General features: G+C 38.6%; 1 protein-coding gene across 2 annotated transcripts in view; it reads right to left on the bottom strand.

Moving 5' to 3' along the window:
• LOC130427330 (polyamine-modulated factor 1-binding protein 1) overlaps positions 1–22,206 on the bottom strand; it is a 149,096-nt gene that overhangs the window by 2,906 nt on the left and 123,984 nt on the right. Inside the window, exons 21-32 of one of the 2 annotated variants that reach the window (XM_056754711.1) lie at positions 21,305–21,401; positions 21,108–21,220; positions 20,718–20,964; positions 18,099–18,288; positions 16,747–16,888; positions 14,749–14,916; positions 14,158–14,325; positions 12,715–12,882; positions 7,646–7,813; positions 6,847–7,019; positions 5,230–5,379; positions 4,983–5,076 (exon numbers count right to left, since the gene is read on the bottom strand). In XM_056754711.1, the coding sequence (XP_056610689.1) occupies positions 4,983–5,076; positions 5,230–5,379; positions 6,847–7,019; positions 7,646–7,813; positions 12,715–12,882; positions 14,158–14,325; positions 14,749–14,916; positions 16,747–16,888; positions 18,099–18,288; positions 20,718–20,964; positions 21,108–21,220; positions 21,305–21,401 (1,878 nt within the window). Of the gene's footprint in view, positions 1–4,916; positions 5,077–5,229; positions 5,380–6,846; positions 7,020–7,645; positions 7,814–12,714; positions 12,883–14,157; positions 14,326–14,748; positions 14,917–16,746; positions 16,889–18,098; positions 18,289–20,717; positions 20,965–21,107; positions 21,221–21,304; positions 21,402–22,206 lie in introns of those variants that run through there. The other variant, XM_056754720.1, reaches the window with a different exon arrangement.

Raw genomic sequence — 22,206 nt, 5'->3', positions numbered from 1 at the left:
TTGCAAAGATGCGTATAGACGCAAACTCGCTACAGGCACGAATTGAGCGTCACTCATGGTCAAATAACAAACTTTTTCCGCGAGTTTGAAACCAGTTGAACCTTTGTTGAAACCAGTAAAGGTCTTTGCACATACAGTCCGAATTTTTCCTATGCGTTTTTCGTATTTGGCTTTCGTTTGTACGGCGTCTCTTAATTGTTATGAAAGGCAACTCAAAATGCTTGACGGATGCGAAAAACGCGTCTGTATGACGGACAAAAATATGTGCGAAAATATGAAGCAGTGTGTAAATGTGATTGACAAAACGTGAGGTCACATTTATTTTTTAAGGTATGGAAATTCCAGACGCACATTTCCGACTCAATGTGCAATGTGCTTATGTATTTCTTACACTTCGCTTTAGATAAAAGCGTCTGCTAAATGATTAAATGTTAATGTAGGCCTTCTCTCTCTCTTCAGAACAGTTCATTGGGGTTCTAGCGCTCTCCGCAGAAAACAAATCCATCTTATTAACCAAATAAGTATCTTTTCTTGCACCTTATCTCCGCGGCTGCATGTAAATTTCACCCTTTATTTAAAAAGAAAACCACATATCCTCGTAATCCCCCAATGGTGTTGGACAGCTCAGCATGTACAATGGGCTTGTTGGCGACTCCGAAGGCATGTCTAATAACGTCAGCCCTTCCTCGCCGCTTAATTCCGGACGGATAAGCGGCCTCGCGCATGCAAAATTATTCAAACGCGGATAATTAGCCGGAGAAACAATCAGCCGTGTGAATAATAATCCGAGGCGGTGAACATTATAACTTTCGTGCATGAGAATGAGACGGATGTAGCTACCCCGGGAACGAGCTTATCAAATAAAGCTCGGCAAACTGTGCCCCGAATGAAATGAGTCAATCATTTGAATGTGCGAGAGAAGCCCTGCGGTGAACAAATAAGCAATCACCGCATCTCGCCGGGCGGCCAATTCAACCTGCTGCACAATTAGGCAGGGTCACATCGGCTAGGGCCGCGAGCGCTCCGTGTGCTAATGAGCCCTCGGCGTGTCAGGGGACGGAGGGAAGAAGATGGACAGTTACGGCTGGACGTTGGGTTCGAGAGAGCCCACGAGCGCCGCACTTACGGTGTTAGATTTAGCGCTTCATTAAAAGTCGAGCTGATGAAGATGAAAGGGACGGCGCTCCGTGTCCGAGACGCACGCGTCATGGAGGGTGAAGTCTGCGTGCAACAGGCTGACAGACAGCTGGTAATAAGGGCAGTTAGCAACAGACAAACACTCCGGTGCGGTATCGTCACAGCGCGAGGAGGGTGAACAGGCCCCGTGGCGCAGGCTTTCAAAGCAAAGTCAAAGTTATTAAGTATTCAATCATATAAAAGGGAGGGGAAGGCGTGAAAGGTTGCGGACCAAAGCACTTTTGCTCCAGTGCATTAAGAGGCTATGCAGCGGCGTGAAAAGAAATAGATTGCCTTCCCGGAAGATGGCAGCTTTCTCCAATCCCCCGCCTCTTTTTCTCTTTAATAACTGCAATCTGCTGTGAAAATCTGATCCCGAGTACCATTTACGCTGCACCCAGATAACTTCTGCTTGGGAAAGCGTACAATATGAATATTTCATTCCCTGATATCCAAATAAACACGCCAGCCATTCCATCAATCAGAGAACGTCGCGGGTGAAGCGGAAAGCCAAAATCGCTAATGAATAGCGAGGTTCACAGAGGAAAACGTGTCTTGTAAATGTACGTTTTAACGTGTACGTTTACACTTAAAAATATGTTGTGGCGCTGCGATAAACTTCTGAAAGATCTTGATCAAGGCCAGCCGATAAAACATGACCACGTTTACCCTCCTACACTGTGGAATAAACTCAGCCATCCATTTTTGATGGAGCGACGGAGGCTATTCTAAGTTATTTATCACAACAAATCACTAATGGCTGGATCTAGCGTTACCGTTACTTATCTGCCCACCCTCGCACAGGTCGCTCTGTATTGCACTGTATGAGATTTGCGACCTAAGAGATTTAGTAATGACTTGAAAGCTGGGTTCTCCATGCATGCAGAATGAAGCCTGTATATCATAAATAAACCAAGAGCATTTACACTGCTATCTATTTATTTGTATTTACTCTATCTGAGAGTCCTGAAGGTATGTCTGAAGAAACAAGCTGTTTGTCCTGGTTTCACATCTGCTCATAAAAGTGTGCAGACACACGGGGATAGTTCACATAAAAAGGAAAGTTTGTCATCATTTATTTACATTCATGTTGTTCCCGGACTGATGTATTTTATTATATTATGAGCAAGTCTTATGTGTGAAAAACAGATTTCTTGTACAGCTGCTTTGATGCAATGCAAATTTGAAAGTGCTATAACAATAAAATTGTATTAAAAACAAACCGGAATGTATAAAAAAGGGACCAAAAATAGATTCTTGACATCATTTCTTATAACTTTCTTACAAAATGTCACCTTTTTATTGAAAAAAAAAAAATCTTTAACCACCTGCGTTGTTCATAAAGTTGCCAGTGGCAGCATTTTGAATCATTTTCACAAAACTTTATTGATTTTATGAATATACGAACACAAAATAGGTCATACAGCATCTGCTTTACAAATATTCGATCTAAAATATTACATTCGCTTGTTATTTTGTAATCTCTCTGACGTATAGGTTTTTATCAAATTGAGAAAATTGAATTTTTGTCAAGAACTTTGTCCGGGTCTGATTCGGAACAATGAGTAACATTTCAGAAGGTCCCTTACTGTAGTAAAAGGTGGATTGACAGAAATGTTTCTCCATGGTAAGGATGCTTGTTTCTGTAATGGTGGGGACAGATTTAAGTCATGCTAAATTTGAACAACATGAGGGTAAATGATGACTTTTGGGTTATTTTTTTTATATATTCCTTTGGTCACACGTTATTTTAAGAGCAATTCTCGCTGTTATCAAATCATTAACTATTACTCCATAAACTCTTAATTGGTTACTTGCTATTACTTGTTAGTGAGGTAGTTGTTATGTTAGGATTAGGGATGTCGAATATGGTCATACAGAATATGTGCTTTATAAACCCACAATATGCTAATAATAGACATCCTATAAGCAACTAGTTAGTGAGAATTGGTTCCCATACTTAAGTGTTTCTTTGCTTTTTCACTTAAGTATAATAGTCCATTTGCTATCCAGTAGTGTCCAGTACAATTAAACACTTTAGTGTCCCTTCAACCTTTTTCCATCTAAAACTTTAGCAGTAACAGTCCGTCCTTGAGCAGGTCACCGTCTCTTATGTTCTTTTCATTCATCGATAATGAATTAAGTTGCCCTGTGGAACAGGTTCTGCACCTTGAGAACAAACAGGGAGGAAAACGGATTCAACCCAGCTGGACAGGCTCATCAATGCGGTCAACACCGCCTGAATGATTGGGTTCAGACCTGTAGGTCCAACCCTTGGGCCTCCACGTGGCGAAAGTTCTCCAATCATCTCTAAACTTTTCCTTTCCAATTTCACAAGTGTGAAACAGATCAGACCCTATTACGGAAGATAAGCCTGTACCTACAGAGCAAGATCCATCTCCACAGCGAGGGAACAGACTCTCCAGAATGAGATGGCTAATGGTGACACAGACCTGGGCTTTGGTTATAGGACACCTTTTCTCTGCATCTGATAGAAATGCCAATCTAATCACAACATAGACCGTCTGCCTGATGCTATGCATGACAGTATAGGATAACAGAGAATGGGAGAAAAAGAGAAAAATAATGAAAAGGTACATACAGGGAGATGTGTAATAAGAACTGACCGGCCTTCAGAGGGAAGTATGAGAGGAAAAGAAAGACCCGGCTGGACAGTGATTTGAGACAAGGCTTGCATATAAGATGCGTTTAGATGAATAGCGCAGCCTCTTACGTGAATGCAAATGTTAAATTGACAAATAAATAACAACTGTAGCCGGAGTCTAATGTTTAAAGCAACAGAAAGGAACAGGGTACAAAAAGGAATCAAATAAAATGTCAGCTTAGATATAATTGATCAAATTAAAACTAAATTAGAAATGTTGCATCATCATTACACTACAATCAATTGGAAAAAAAACTTAAACGGAAATGAACTTATATAGATGTTTCAGGGGCAACAACAAAATGTTATTTGGCACAAACTTAACTTCCAGTAGACCCCCATTAAGAATCAATAACTGTTGAGTACTTGTTATTTAATTTAATACAACTAATATATCATTAAATCTTAGTATAAATTAATATTCATGTATTAATTGTTTTATTATAACCAAACACAGAGTGAAGTTAAATCTGGGGCCAGTGCGTCCAATGAAACCGTCTATAGAAATATAAAACTATATAAAAACACAAATAATAAATTTACAAAAGCACTACAAATAAAATGATATGAAAAAAATATAAAAAAAACAACTAAATAAAAAAAATGATTACTAAAGCACTTTATTTAAAGAATACACCAAATTGCTAATTAATAAGCAGCATTCACATATTTGTTATTTATTTATCATATATTTAACACTAGTCTCTGTCAGACATTAAGGTCTGGTTTCACAGACGAGGCTTAAGGCTAGTCCCGGACTAAAATTAATGTTTGACATGTCTTTACTAAATATAACTTGCCCTAAAATATATCAGTGGCATTGTTTTAATGCACATAAGTAATGTATTCTTCTAAGGCATTTTTATAAAAGCGACATCAAAATCTTAACTCAACTAAGGCATAGTCCTGTTTTAAGCTAAACCGTGTCTGCGAAACCAGGCTTAAGAACTTAAATAGTAAATTGTAAAAGTTAGAGTCCTTGTCATTCGCAGAGAAACAACCTGTTTAACAGCCCCATCCCATTCAGTGTCCTAACAACACCCCACACATGTTGAGACACTGTGATGGAGTACAAATCTGTGTGCCGGAGTATGTTTAGAGACTCTTTACCACAGTATATTTATAGTCTGTGCTGTGTTACCTTTAGTCTTTCTGCCTCCATTCTCTGATTATCCAGCCCAGCTCTTACTCTCCTGATCTCTCCCTGCAGACCTTTCACGTTCTCCTGAAGGTGACTGCACACAGGCGAGGACAAACGTTACAGCCTGATCCCATTTCTCACTTCATATTACAGTATGCACACTTCCTGTTCCCGTTACCCCAAATCCATGTTTGTACACACATCAAGCTGAGAGGAAAGAGCTTTGGACAGGGGGAGCAGGGCTTACTCTCTCTCAGCTGTCAGGTGGATGATGGTCCTGTTCTGGTCTTTGATCTGGAGTGCCAGTTTCTCATTAGTGTGCCTGGAGAGGAGCAGGGGTAGAGATAATGGACAGCAGTGAGGAAGCTGCAAGGTGCTGTCACAATGAGCCATGATGCTGAATGATAATGATACGGTCATTATAACAGAGCTTCTGTCAGGATGCAAAAGTTCTTTCACCTCAGACACTGTCTATACTTCTGAAACTTGCAGAGTGGTTTGATTAACTGCTCCATGTGATATAACTATACAAAAATCACATTTGAAAGGAAAATCTAATTTGAATTAATCTATTCAGCCAGTTTATCCCAAATAAACCCTGAAAGATCTTACAATTTTGTCCGATTAAAAAAATACACATTTATATTAATCATATTTATAATAATACATTTATTTGAACATATTTACATAGAAGACATATATTGCTTAAAGTATTATACTGCATTACTACACTTTACTTTTAGATATTTTTACTGGAAAACAAATGCAAAGATTTTATTTATTAAAGCATTATAATAGTTAGAATAAATGATTTTATTACTGTGACTTAATTATGATGGCCTTATTTAAAATGACAAACAATGAATTGTTTATCAAAACATAAATAGTCACAGTAACACTTCAGTATAGGGACCAATTCTCACTATTAACTAGTTGCTTATTGAGGCCTAATTTTTTGCATATTGGCTGTTTATTAGTAACACATATTCAACATGACCATATTCTGCTTCCCTAATCCTACCTAATACCTAAACCTAACAACTACCTTACTGACTATTAACTCTTTCACCGCCATTGACGAGTTATCTCGTCATTTAAAAAAAAAAACGCTTCCCGCCAAAGACGAGTTATTACAGCAATCAGTGTTTGTACTGTTGTACAGCAGGTGGACAGAATCCCAGAACAGAATCCCAGAACCTAGAACGTATATGTTTTAGCGGTTTTTAATGATTGTTATGAGTGTAATCTGGGCGAAATCTTTGACAAAAAACGTTCATTATCTCAGCTGTTTAATCAAAGTGATGCATTTTTGAAGAAACCTACCCACATCTACGGAGTGATAAAACGAACAAATGAAGATAGAAGAATACGGTTTCTTTTTTTTAAAAGCTGAGACTCTGTTCTTTCATTTGACATATTGTTTGTCCATTTATTCTTTACAGAAAATTTACTGTGAGCCATTAAAGTTGGGTGAAAATGTTAAAAACGCTGGCGTAGGCTGGCAACTATTTTTTAAAGAGGCTGGCGGCAAATGAGTTAATAAGCAACAAATTAGTAGTTTACAGAGGCAAAAGTCATAGTTAATGGTTTATTGGACCTTAAATAAAATATGACCGGAAATATGTTACAGCTAATCACGAAACATGCAAGAACCAATGAGATTGGAAGTTATCACTGTGACATCATATTTTAATTTAGCGCTTGAAAGTGCTTGCTTACATTCAATTTTCACTAAATAAGCTCAAAATATTAACAGATTTTTCTCACAAACAGGTATTCATTTATGTGTTAATGACTTTGGTCACACTTTATTTTAAGGTCCAAATCCCGAACCTTAAAGTCCCGGACTTTTTTGTCGTCTTACTTTTGCTCCTTTAGCCACTGGTTAACATTGGTTACGACCAGCTCACTTTCCCTATGAAGACGAGAGCTGTCACACCGCGCGTCTACTAAACACTTCCGTAAAACCTCCACCTCACACACAGCGGCATTGTGCTTCTGATCTACAGCATCCATCTGCGAGTACAAATCCTCAACCTAAACACAAAAAAGACGCATGTTAAAGGGTTCATATGGCGCGAATATGTGTTTTCCTCTGTCTTTGGTGTGTTATAAGTTGCCTATGCATGTACTAGTACTACTAAATTCAAGTGTCGGAACAAACGACGCAATCAATCTAAAAGCAAATGCTCACCCAGACCTGCCTGAAACACCTCGTGTAACCACACCCACACAAATCTACGTCAGTTCGTGGTGTGATTTGACTAAGACCGCCCAAATGTATACGCAAGTAAGATGGGCGTACCTGTCAGTACAATTGCTTATGAACCTGATGTTCCAAATATGGTAAGATGCGTTACATTTTCATCACACGCTTGCAATATTCGACCAATCACTACGCACTGGTTAACTGGCCAATCATATCACACCTGCCTTTATAGACTGAAGAGTTTTGTAAAAAATCTGCGGGTTTCAGAGAGGCGGGGCAAAGAGGAGAAACAAACATGCACAGTTTGTGGGAAATGCAGCGTTATTTTAACATTAAATCATGTATACACATTGCATTACATCTCAAACAAACGACAATATTCGTTTAACTGAGTCATATGACTCCTTTAACACATACAGCAGAATAATGTAAATGCTGTGAGACTCTGATTTACCTGAGCTACTTTGGCATGATAGTTCTCTCTGAGAGAGGCCATCTCCATCTTTAGCATGATCACCTCCTTCTCTCTGGACTGCAGTGCTGTCATCTGCTGCTGTGCCCACTGCTGCGAGCGAGCCAGCTGGGTGTGCAGCTCTACCAGTCGCCCCTCACACGCCCGTGCCTGACGGGAAGGACAGAGAAGAACACTGAAGAAATACATTTTCTTAATGTTTCCAAGATAAATAACATGTATAAAACAATAAGTTCTGCTCTTTTCAGAGATTTTTCTTACCCAATTCACAAATCATTTTTCTTGTTTTGCTCAAAAAACTCCAAATAAAATATTTGATCACATTTAAAACAATCTTACAGGGAGGACCGAAAAAACATTTCATTCAAGACATCTTCTTTGAAGACGGGTATAAATATCTCTAATACACTTATCTAGCTTGAAGAATGTAGGTTAAATTTTCCAAACAGTGTAAACACTCTTTATCCTTTAAAATAATTGTAAGCGCATGTTTTTTTGTCTGAATGGTCTGAGGGTCGAGTTTAGGCTCAGAGTTTGAGAAGGCGCTTCTTGTAAAAACTTGTACGAAAGCATTTTTCTTTTGAAGCTGCTGCTATTCATAAATGACACTTATCAACTTTTGGTTGTGGAAGCTGACATTCAACATTCTCTGAGAAGAAAAACATATTTTTTTATGGTTTTAATGGTTATAATTGGAATTGTATTGGTTTCTGAAAACTATAATGGTGTCTACTGGTATGTGGTGGATGCTGTTGGTGGGATTTTGTCTGGGAGATGGAAACCATAGGAACACCATTAAATCCTAATAGAATAAGGCCCAAAACACACTACAAAAAGGAATTTAGTAATGTTTTTAATAGAAAAAGCTAATGGTTCATTACAGTATTTTATTGGAAACCATTGTTTCAGGTGAAATAATTGTTCAGGATTAATCGCATCTAGAATAAAAGTTTGTGTTTACATATTATATGTTTGTGATCTGTGGTTAGTAATTTATTTTGTATTTAAAAAGACATACATGTATTAGGGCTGCAACTAACGATTATTTTAATAATTTTTTCGATTAATCGATGAATCGGATAAAAACAAAAACCAAGAAAAGCATTCATTTCCAACCCTTTATTCAAAAACAGAACTAAAATCTTTAGAAAGTGCACAAGCATGTTGCTCCTTGAACATCCCTGAGCTGTTATAAAAATAATAAAATCAAATAAAAATGGACTAACACAAAAAACATACACATGTATGCTTTACATCTGCCAAATATATAGACTTTTTTTTTATAAAAGTGCCACCTGAGCTGCCAGAACAATAAATAATTTATAAAAACTAAAGAACAATACAAATCAGAAAACTTAACAGGATTTGTTTGAATGTAAGAACTTGTTCTCTACACTACACTGCAGACAGACACTCGCAGATGCACACACTCGCAGACGCACACACCTTTGCAGACGCACACACTGACAAACACTGACACACACACACACACTCTCTCTCTCAAATTCACTTGAAGCTTATTCATTCAATTACTACCATCATTGTAGTAAGTGCAAGCTTCATTTATACACCACATTTTAACAAAGCTTAAGATGACCAAGAGCTATAAAAGAACTTTAAAATTAAATTAAAAAGTACAACACACACAAATATATTTGTCAATAATAACCTATATGGGAGAAAGCACAGAATATACACTGCAAAAATTGCTTTTCTAACTTAGTAGTTTTGTCCTGTTGTCAGTCCAAATTTAAAAAAAATCTTATATCAAGAAACATGTACTAGACACATGAAAAAGCATAAGAAATTGTGTCTTGTTTTCTGAAAAAACACCTCAAAATTAAGTGATTGTTTGCTTAAAGCAAGAAAAATTATCTGCCAATGGGGTACAAAAATAATCTTAATGAGATATAATTTCAAACAGAAGTTTTAAGCATCAATCAATTTTCTTGTCTAGTAATCTTGATTTAAGATTTTTTACATATTTGGACTGGAAATTAGACAAAATTACTAAGGAAGTTTTGCAGTGTAGCTATACATGAAAACAGATTGATAAATGAATGGTCCAAAAAAGGCGAGTGAATAAAAACGTGCTTTTACTCTTACAATGCAAAGCGCAAAGTAACTACACCACCCCTGATTATACTGTTATTAACCAGCTAATGCTAACTTGTGATGCTTGTCAAGCTGGATAACGAATAAACACCAGCACCAGCACCAGAGACATCACGTTCTTCACTTCGAAACGGAACAAAAGTAGGATTCTGTAGTGACTTAACCTGCTGTTGAACTCCCTTCCTCCTCATCAAAGACTCCAACATGTTTGAGTTTCAGGTGCTGGATCATTGCCGTGGTGCTCCCGTGCCATGTCGCTTTTGCATATTTTGTAGTTAACACAGTTTTTCTGTTTATGTAGTGTGAAATGCTCCCGCACCTATGATGACTTGGGTCGCGCTGATTTCTCTGCCTCCGTCATGTATCTTTCCTCCGCTCGTTTTTTTATTTTTGCCCCGCCCTGTCTATGAGGCGCCGAACTCTGCTAGCATCAGTGCGCGAGAGAGACCGAGTGAGTTCACTCCGCTCCGCGCTCAAATAAAGTTTTTTTTTTTAATAACCAAACGTCTCCGCGTCGCGCGACACAACGAATCGATAATGAAATTCGTTGACAACTTTTTTACTAATCGATTTTTATCGATTTTATCGATTCGTTGTTGCAGCCCTAACATGTATATATTTTGGAAATATTTGCATGCATATATTAATATAGATATATAATCAAAATTATAGTGGTGTTGTTGTCCAGTTTCACAAATATACACATATGTCACCCTGGACAACAAAACCAGTCTAATGGGTAAATTTTCTCGAAATTGAGACGTTTACATAATCTGAAAACCGAATAAATAAGCTTTCTATGGATGTATGAGTTGTTAGAATATAGAATATTGCGAAATTGCCTTTGAAGTTTTTAATCAGGGGCACTGTCCACTCACAAAAATAAAGTTTTTATATATTTAAGGTAGGAAATTTACAAAATATCTTCATGGAACATGATCTTTACTTAATATCCTAATGATTTTTGGCAGAAAAGAAAAATTGATAATTTTGACCCATACAATGTATTTTTGTCTTTTACAAAATAAATTCCCATGCTACTTAAGACTGGTTTTGTGATCCAGTGTCACATACAAGTTTGAAAACACAAAATAAATATGCACAGTGCCTATACATACTGTATATTATGTAAACACAAATGTTTATTCTAGATGTGATTAATCACGATTAATCCTAAACATTGTTTCAAAATAGACACTTTTTTGTTCTATTGTCTTTTGATAGATTACCCATTTTTAACTACTATGCACTTAACATTTACGCTTTTATCCAAAGCAATTTACAGAGAGTTCAGGGGAGCAATAAGCGACATGTCATACAGGAGCAATAATAAAATAGGAGCTAATAATGAATATTTATAACAATTATGATGCAATTTACCGAAAATTAATAACATTTACAGCAAATGTATTTTAAAAGAATGATGACTTGACAAGTAAAACACAACCTGACCAATGAGAGCCAACCTGGACCAACATGTTTAATAATCTCACAAATTCTGTCTCGCTGTCTAGTTTAAATCTACATCCCTCAACTAATGACCATTAATGTTTCTTCTTATGAGATAAACCCATACCACCACATGCAAATTTGTCTCAGTTGTAGATTTAGATTACATTAGAATTCATCTTAAATTAAGCTAGTTTCATGACTAACAATGCTGTCAGTGTGCGAGATGGAGGAGCATGACCTTTACCCAACACACACATACACACACACTGCAAAAGAGAGGCAATAAAAGCCAAGTAAGAAAAGACAATTAAAATTCTATGTGTATGTGTGTGTGTGTGAGCGGGTTATGAGGTAGTCTCGCACACCTGTGCAGCTTTATATCTACTCTAATCCCTATGTGATGACATGCGTTCAAACACACACACACACACTTAAATGAGATTCTCGACTTATCAGTTTCTTCAATTCACACCTAGATTTATAGATGGAGGCCGGAGTATATTTGCAAACGTGCACAGGCTCACTGTAATCACAGCATTTCTCCCAACACAAACACACACTCCATATGAACACACAATCTTATGCAACCATAATTATGTGTGAGGCAGACAAACAAACACACGCGCGCGCGCGCAGATATGATAGCCCCCTTTGTACTTGTGGCTGTCTGCCCCCTCTCTCCTGCACGCTGCGTTCCACACGACTGGCAAGAATCATTACTGGCCTTCCTCTGATAGCGCAGCAGCACCAACAGCAATTATTTTTAAAAGCCAGAGCTGAAAAAAGACAAGCGATGCACAACATACACACGCATAATCATTATTTCTGCCGTCCAGCCCTGGGAGAATGTGTGTGTATTTGTGTATGTGGACAGTAGGGCCCGGACAGCGGAGGCATTTTGTATTTTATTTTTATTGTTATCCGGTGAAGTTCGCTGACCACGGACTGGTTATCCAAAACCAATTAAGGGGGCCAGACTTACCCTGACAGCATTTAAAAATGAGAGCGAAAGAGCAGTTTTAATAACTAAATAAATAACCTGGTGATGGAGCTACTTACAACTTACATTCTCCACTACAGCTCTGGAGTTTAGCTCGGAGTGCTGGAGGACACCGTGTCAAGAGGCTTTGCCAAAGTTAGAGCATTTTCTACTTCCTCTTCGAGATATTCACCCCGAGATATAAATCATATTATATAATTATTTTACGCTCATGTCATTCCAAACCTATATGACTTTAATCTGTGAAACACAAAAGAGGATATTTTGAGAAACGTCTCTTGTGTCGGTACAATCGAAGTCATTGGAGGCCAGTGCTGTTTGGTTAGCAATGCTTTTCTAAACATCTTTTCGGAAGGAGAAACATTTTCTTTACCGTGATTTACCCAAGTGGGACATGCTCCTGGGACAAACATGATGGTTTGGTGGTCTCAATCTACATTAAATTAACCAGCACAGCAGATCGCCTCAATAGTGTTAGTCATACCTCCTCTTGAGAGCATCTGCTGTCACTGTGAACTTTCTGTAGATCTGCGCTCAGCTGTCTGACTCTCTCTTCTTGAGCTGCTCTTTCTTCTGTCAGCTGGAGCAGACACTGCTGGAGACGAACATGCTCGCTCCTCTGGGCCACCACCTCACGACTGCACTCAGCCAGCTGGGACACACAGAACAGATAGATTAAACTGTGACTCAATAAATGTTCTGTCTATGTGCCAAAGCCTAGTATGCAAGTATGCAGTCTCCATAGGCAGCATTTTAAGGCATCAAAGGTGAACTTTTGGAATTAAGGCCTGCTGTAAAAGATCGGACAACCTGTAAATCTGTAATATATATCTGACCCAGGTCCACAACTTAGAAGTAAGGGTCAATTTTTCGAAATTGAGATTTATATCTGAAATGATGAAGCTGAATAAATAAGCATTCCATTGATGTATGGTTTAATGGGATAGGACAATAATTGTCCGACATACAACGATTCGAAAATATGCAAACTGAGGGTGCAAAAAAATTGAAATATTGATTTGAAAGTTTTCCATCAGAGGCGCTGTAGCTAGCTGTTACTTATAAGAAACAGATTTGTTTTAATGCTCTCTGTTGGCTTACCGCTGTTATGATGTTGTAAAGAGTAGATGAACCCAAAAGCAGAAATTCTACGCTTTACATAGATACCAAACTTGAGTGGGTCATTCCCAAAGAGCGGGAGGCAGCGAGCGTCTGTAGGCTTGTTTTCGGGCATTTTTTTTCTCCTCGATTTTGCTGCACCCACTCACAAAAATATGATTTTGATATATTTACGGTAGAAAGTTTACAAATATCTTCATGGAACATAATCTTTCATATATATAAATATATATATATACAGTATATATCAGGATTGACTATTTATAGGTATGTGTTTAGGTTTAAATTATTTGTTTCATTCTATGAACTACCAACAATATAATAAAACATATTATTAAAAATATTGCCTTTATAATAATATAATAATAAATTTGCATTTATTTGCAGAAATAAAAACCGGAGAAACAGGTCTAAATAACAGAAAATATGCTCTTTATTTTTCAGTTTTCAAATACTGCAAAGAAAACAAGTTCATATTCACTTTTAAGCAATACAACAGTAATATGTGTACATTTATTTAAGGGAAAAAGGATTTGTATGTGATAACCTCAAATTTTTATCACAGTTTTCATGTGTCTGGTCATGTCTGTCTTTCACATTGCTGTTGGATGACTTTGTCACTGAGGTTTGTTTTGTTGAATTGCAACAGACACTACGCTGCAATGACACGTCTAGAAATGGTGATTAAATGAATATTTAAATGGTCTCTTAATTTTATCTTTGGCTGTATATATCTTCAATGTCCTTATATAGAATAGTGAATAAGGCATTCCCAGAATCCATTGTATGTTAGTGAAACACATCTTACCAGCTCCATACTTTCTTTATGAGATGCCTGTGTTGTAGCGAGCTCCAGCTTGAGATCTCTTGCTCTCTGCTCGGCCTTGGCTGCCTCTCGTACCCCCTGCCGTCCCCTCTCTCTCTTCTGCTCTAGCTCCAGCATCAGCTTGGAAACTGTGGCCTGAAGAGCGCTCATCTGAGCCCAAAGCAAGAAACAAATGCATCAACATTAAAGGAAGAGTTCACTGAAAATGTGAAATTCTTTCATAATTTCCTCATCATCATGTCATCGAAAACCTGTATGACTTTCTTTCTTCTCCAGAACACAAAAGAAGATATTTTGAAGCACGCTGGTAACTAATCAACATTGGGCCCCATTTACTTGCATTGCATGGATAAAAAACCACAATGACATTTCCCAATTTCATCTTTCCACAGAAGAAAAGTCATAATAATATGTTACATTTATACAGCGCTGTATATATGACGTTTTGACAACAACTTGCGTATAATTCCTAAACACAAAAAACGACGTTCTTGCAGCTGTGACCTGCTGGTTCTCATTAGAAAGCAAACTATCTAGCACCGTCATGCACAGTGGGCTTGATGACTATTATACCTCTTGGTTGTGTTTTTGTGCTTGGGTGTCTTTGGTCTCCAGTTGTTTTCTACACAGCTGCAGCTGGATCTGACTGTTCATCTCTTCCTCCTGTAGTCTGTGGGTGGCGCTGTGCAGCTCAGATATGCGTTCCTGAAGTGTGTTCAAAAGCATCTCCTGCTCACTCAGCTTCACACAGACAGTACAAGACAGACAGTTGGCAATCCCGCAGTCTCTATCAGCTATACAACAGCTCAAAGGATCACATATAAACCGCCGTTTCACGAATGAAATATTCACTCAGATGGCTGGCTAAACGACAGAGATACTCTCACACGACAGATATTAAACAGGCATTAAGAAGATTAATTTGAAAGTGCTACTGAGCGGGGAAGTTCTGCGTAAGATCTTCGACAGTCTAAAGATAGATGAGTAAATTTATAACCAGATAAGTAAACGTAAACAGCTAAAGTCTCATCTGCACGGAGAGGAAATAAAATCTTATTGCATTATGATTTGCACTGATTTGCATCTGATTTTCGATCGTTTAAACTAAATGTGCTAAAATTAATTCTTGAAGTAAAAATGTAAGGGAATCTGATAAGTTATGGAGAGTAACTGTTGGATCAAGATCAGCTGCTTCCACTTCACTGTCAGGGATTAAAGATCCAAATGTAGAGAGTGTATATTAAAAATGGTTAAAATAATCTTCATTTGAAAAAAAAAGGGAAAAACGAACGCCCAGAGCAGCCAACAGGGTTACACAATACAAGATCTGTAAAAGAATAAATAACTTATTATTTATATGTAATTAATTAAATTAAATATATTTGTAGAGTTTATTTGCAAAAACAGATGACTCAGTTAAAAGAAATCTAAATCATGTTTTTTAATTGTGAATTCCAGTTAATTTCAATTAAACTGCAGTTGGGTTGTTTTGATTAAGTAATAATAACAAAAAAATACAGCTAACTAACACAATAAAAACATGATAACATAATAAAAATGTTATCTGAGTAACGAGTTATTAATGAGTTATCTGTTTTATTACATATATAAATTAAATAGCAATTATTGTAGGTCAAAAAAGCATTAAAATTGAATTGAAAATTCTTTCTTCATCAGCACACCCTCATGTCATTCCAGCCATGTGAAATTCAGCTTGAATTATGAAATCAACAGCTTGAACAACATTTCTTATTTTGAGATTTCAACCCAGGTTCCTTTGCAGACTTTCATATATGGTCACATCCAGTGCTCGAATTGAAGGGGGGCTGGGGAGGTCCGGGACCCCCATAAGAAGTAAAAAATTGACATAGGATACCATTGGATATTTTTATTTGAGTAAAAATGATAATGACAAATGTGATTAAATTCATGCTATGGATATTGTAAATTTTGTGAATTAATTATTAACAATAATTTATATTAAGTTTGTTTATGGGCTAGTTCTCATGTCATTTGAAACGCCCACTCAAAAACGACTGCTCTTTTGAGTAGGCCTGTTTAAATAAGTATTATGTAGTTCTGAAAATATATTCTGAAATATAGTGTGTATTTTATGTAAATTGTATATTGCGAGACTGACCCCCACCAAAAAAGGTCTTATGGGGGGACCCCACATGACTTGGTTCAATTCGAGCACTGGTCACATCTGATCTCATAATGCACAAAGTGAGCAAGGACCACAACCAAAAAAGTATTCCTGTATGTCTGCTGGTTTAAGCTCTGATTTGAGCTGATCTCTTTATGTCTAGCCTGATCTCTCTCTGGCACAATGTTTGATCTCAGTCTAGCCGCTTTCATTGCTTGACCAGCTCCTGTGACATCAGGCTTCCACTAAACCACACGCACACACCAAGAGAAACTCTCACACACAGTTCCTGAGATGCACTTATCAATACAGATCAATACGGCAGATCATGACCTTAAGGAGGGATTCGTGGAGTGCTTTTGTTCAATAATACAGCCGTTTAAAGCCTTGAATCAGATCCAGGGTGACCGTGAAATGTCTCTAACCTTAGTTTGCAGGTCTGAGAAGTTCTCTCTGCTGATGGTCAACTCTTCCTGGATCTGCTGGAACCTCGTGACTTCCTGCTGAGCGCTGAGCACTTCCTGTCTGCTGCTGCTAACCTCTGATTGCAAACGCTCCACCAGCTGCCTGCACAGGAGCACGATAATCAAAAAAAATATTTTAAGAATATAACTGTTTGAAATGTTATTGGTTAATTTATTTATGGCATTGTATAGAATGACGGAAATGGCCGTATAGGCATCATACATCTCCCTAAATATCTCTCGAGAGCACAGCGGACACTGAAGCATGACAACATGGCCAAAACCGTTAGCATGAGAGAGAGGTTAGATCTACTTACAGAAGGAAAGCGTGAATATTTAATGAATGCAACCTAAGCATATTATGGATCGGTCCAAAAAAATGCACTTGGGGTTATGGAGCGCTTGACCGTGAGTGATGGATCCAGCTCAACTACAACAAATCAAACCCACCATCTCAAACCACCTGGAACAGAGTTCCAAGCCTTGATAAAATTCAAACAAGAGCACAGCAAGGAAAGAGAAGCCATGAGTCACGAACAGGACTTCTGGGTGGTTGACAAGGTGCCGTGTCACTTTTTGAGGTGGTGAAGAGCGTGGGGAGATCTGAGAAAGCCTAACGCGGTTCTCTTACGACGTTCTCTTCCGTTGGCGAGGCGGCGGTGGTAACAGCAAATCGATCTCTGGCGAAATCCCCCAGCACACCCTCGGCGGGAATGATCAATATCCCAAGCAATTAGAATCCCCTATCTGCATGGCTGCGAGGACCTCGGGGTGGCTACATGGCCCACAAACACCCAATTTAGTCCTCAACTTACCACTTAATTACTAAATCCTCAGTAATGCGTATTGGCAGATGGTAAGTCGCGTTGAGAACCTGCGGATGCCTGACTAAACAAGAGACCTTGGCGAGGTGCAAGATCAGATGCTCTCTTTCAGCCATTTAAACATCTGATTTCACACGCTGATCCAGACCCACGGTGCTCTCTCTATCGAGCGTCACACCTTCTCATAGGAGTGCAGAGCGGGGGGTCGTGAAGGCAGAAAACTCTCTCTCAACTGTCTTGAGAATTTCAGCTTTGCTTGTGTGTGCACGCTCGAGTAGTGCCAGAACGACAGTGGGCAGACGGTAAGAAATCAATGTCCTTCTACTTACAAATATGGGGATATTTTTATTTATTACAGCAAATGATGTTCATTGAGTATGTAAATCATATTTCTTTTCTGTATCATGGCTTCCGTTCAGAGAATCATTGGAATGCACAAATCTTATGCATCAAACTAACCGAGCCCTGAGTTCCTGGTTTTAATAGTACCGTGAATCCTGAAGCTGCTTCTCATCACTCTCCATCTTGTCTGTTAATCTCTTGAGTTCTGCCTGGAGTGTCCGCTGAGCTTTCTCTCCTTGTTCCACCTCTGCCACACGTTCAGAGAGCTGCTGTTGAGCCACACGCTGACCTCTCTCCAACAGCTGTGACCTCTCCTGATGCTGTGCCAGCTCCTGGGCTAAAACAGACAGATGTACAGTACTTCAAGGGTGACTGAAGATTTTTGGATACAATATTGCATTCATCTAAAAGGTCTTGAGAGTATTTACTAACAATTTTAAAGGTGTATATAACTATAGTAAATATATAACTCTACATGTATATAGTTTGTACATTATGGGTTGACCATCATTAGGTTCTGAATAATACAGTAGCATCCATAAACGCAACTCACAAGCAAAACTCAAAAATGATATTTTGTTTACTATTTGATTGGTCAGCTTTGAAAATATCTATTTAAATGACTTAATTATTTAGATATATAAATAGATTCACTTTCGTTTTGTGGGCCACGTTGGAAAAATAAAAATAGTATAACATAATAAAAATAATTTTATACTATTTAAATACTGTAAATAATAATATTATGATCACAATTATTTTTAATAATAATAGCAATAGCGACAATAACAATAATTGTATAACGATTATTTATTTTAAAACTATTTATATTTATATACTATTTATACTATAATACTATTTATATATTGTTTAAGATAATAATAAAATTACCAACAATAACAATAGTAATAATAATCATATTTTATTCTGTTTATAATAATAATAATAATAATATTAATTAATTATTCTTATTGTCACTATTATTATTTGTAATAATGACAACAGCAATAATAACAATAACAATGTTATTCATAAATTGATTATAATAATCAGGGGCCTTATTTATAAACGTTGCGTATGCACAAAACATGCCCTGAAAGAGGCGTACGCCGCTTCCTACGAATAAGATGGGATTTATAAAAAAAAATTGATGGGAAGATGTGCTCACCTGCATGCAAACTCTGACGCAAACCCATGACGCATCACTCCATATCATACACTATCATGAAGATTAAACCAACTTATAATTGAGTTGTAATTGTTTATTAAACTCAAGTTACATATTAAAGTTATACAAAAAGTATAGATATATATCTAGTGCATGCACTGCTTTTAAACACTGATATGTTACGCGTTTTAATGTTTTAATAACAGCGAGGAGTGCGAAGTACATTACAACTAAATTGCAGAACTCGTGTTCTAAAATGCATATACAATGTTTTTATAATGTATATAAAAACATTTCTAGCGAGAACAATGATTAACCGTGCGTACTTTGATACCATTGTGAACATTGTGGATCAAATCTTCCACTTCTCATACAGTCACATGAATGGAAATGATATGCAAATGACATTCAGCATAGTTAAACCAGAGGCGTTGAGAGAGAGAGTCGTGACTACGGAAGTTCAACATTTTTGCGTGTCACATAATTAAGATATGATTTCTCTATAAATGCTTTATTTCTTTCGTCTTTAAATGGGTTAAAAGTTTGTCACAATCAGTCTGTTTTGCTGCAGCTCCATGCGTCACTAGTAACTTCCGGGAACTATTGAGAGCCTCCATGAACCGAAAATGCTGTGAAAAAACTGTTCCATTGGAATCAACAGAGTTGACGCAACTCTGTCTTTCAATGGCACGGAGTTAAACTATACATATTCAGCTCCATATATGCTTATATCGGGGAGGAGACAGGGTGGAGATACATGTACGTACGGTCTTCCCCTGACTGGGATTTATAAGGTGAATTATGCGCAGGTTCTACTGTACGTTTGTCTTAATTTTGTGCACATGTCCACTCTATCAATGAAATCTGCGCACATTTTTATATATGGGACCATAGACAATTATGATAAAAAACTAAAATAATTTTATTTTAAATTCAGCAGGTAAATTTCAGTGAGTTACTTCTACTTCCTGTATATCCCAAATCAAATTTCAGTGGTTTGTTCAATTCAAACTAACACTTATGAATTAAAAAGGACACAATTCTTAGCCAACTCTGCCTTCTTGACACAAATCAAATTCTATTAGATTGATTTATACTGATATATCCCATATAGTTTGACGTAGCATTCAACATAGCATGCTAATCCATCCCCAGGTTACATGACGACCCCATCTGCCCCGTTCAGTGGGATGGGGGTTATGTTTCTAATGAGCATGAGTCCCACAGTGGCCTGCGTGAAGATGTGTGTGTGCCTGATGCCCCGAGGCTCTGAATTAATGGCTTGTTAAACTCCAGACTGAATACTCAGTAATTGGTACTCAGGTACACATGCATACTCTACTATATCTGACCTACTCACATAGTCTGTCACGCCATCAACTATTTTTTAATGACAAAATCATGGGAAAAATCATTGACGGACCCGTGGACCTGTAAAGTCATGCTATTCTCTAGCAAAGCTTAGTGAACCTGGTTCTTAAAACCAGGACTTCTGTGTCAAGACTCTCAGAAATGTTTATCTTATTTTCATTAGAACAATTCATATAATGACATTTCAGCATTTTTAAAATCAACAGGTATGATGTCTGTTGCATTACCAGTGTCTATGAAGTTGGTCTGAGCATCTTTCAGCTCCGCTCTTAGCTTAAGCAGCTGCGTTTTGAGGGACGCGCATTCTTTCTCTCTCTGCCTTTTCTCTTTTTTGGCTCTCTTCAGATCAGCTTCCAGGCCTCGAGCAGAGACGACCTCCCTCTCCGCATCCACCGCCCCGCCTCGTCTCTTCTCTCGCGCCTGCAGGAGATCAGCCTCGGACTGTCTCAGCAGGGCGTCTCTCTTCTGGATAGCCTGAGAGAGAGAGAGAGGGTGACCGACAGTGAGGATCTACCACATGCCCACAAGGTGATAAAAACAAAGGCAACACGATTTGAACCTGCGCTTGTGTTTACCTGTACCTCTCACACAGGCCGCGAGTGTGCGCACATGTTTACCTGGTCTTTCTGGGCGCAATGTCTTTGAGCAGCCTGCAGTTCTTCTTCCAGATTGGCTACCTTCTTCTCTAGCGATTCGACTTCTGCCGCATTCGCCTGGAGTCTCTGCAACTCTGCAACACACATACACGCGCAACTGATCCAAGTTAGCGTGAGAATCAGCGGTGAGCGAGAAAGTGAGCTCAGAGTTCACTCACCTGCCGAACTGTTGGCTCTGTGGCGCTCCAGCTCCAGTTGGCACGCCCGCAGCTCCCGGGCACCCTCACCGCAGCGCTCCAGTGATTGGAACAGTGCCTAAGGACAAACACGCACACACCTTCACTAACATGCAAAGTCGTCACACAGCTGTCAAACTTCTGTGGCTGTGCCTTGGGGGAGTTGTGTTGATGCCCGGGGCTCTAGAGGGGCCGACCTAAGGCGGATAAGAATTCCCTCTGTTTCCCAGACTGTCTTCATCCCTAAGGCGTTTCTCTACACCTGCTGCTTCCACTCGCCTCCATTGCACTCTCCCGCCTTGCCTTCATTTGGCATCCCTACAGTGCACGTGTACGCCTGCCAAGGATATTTCGCACCCAGTTTTCTCCTGACAGGTGCCGCCTCCAATCTGGCAACCCGTGGTTTTTACACACTAGCCATTCAATTTGTTTTTGGGGAATCTCAGTGAGATTGGCGTCTGTTAATTACTCTTGTAGCCGGGGTGCGCGTGTGCACCTCGGTCTGACAGGTGAAGCAGCGTGCGTGTCACAACAGTGCAACATGTAAACCTGAGGAACGGTGCTGTGTGTCTGCCACGTGTCGTATGTGATTGCAAACGTGTCTCCTGCAGGATGTACATCGCAACAATGTGATGAAAAACAATCAGCAAAGACGGACGCGGTTGGGGACCCTTCGTTTACGAATGTAAAAATAACGAGATGTCACTGGTTCTCGTCGCTCAAACGCCAACATCTGTCAAGACAAATCTATATTTCACGACCACTTACAGATGTAAAAATAGCCAAACGAGGTGCTCGAACCATCTATAAAACGCCGCTAAAAGGTTGCCAGAAGATGGCGGGCACTGTCAGCGAGGCGGGAGGGTGATCAATCTGAGAAGAGG

The sequence above is a fragment of the Triplophysa dalaica genome, chromosome 1 (assembly GCF_015846415.1).
Source record: "Triplophysa dalaica isolate WHDGS20190420 chromosome 1, ASM1584641v1, whole genome shotgun sequence".
Lineage (NCBI taxonomy): Eukaryota > Metazoa > Chordata > Actinopteri > Cypriniformes > Nemacheilidae > Triplophysa > Triplophysa dalaica.
The sequence above is the reverse complement of the archived record's forward strand: the minus strand, read 5'-3'. Positions and strand labels throughout refer to the sequence as shown.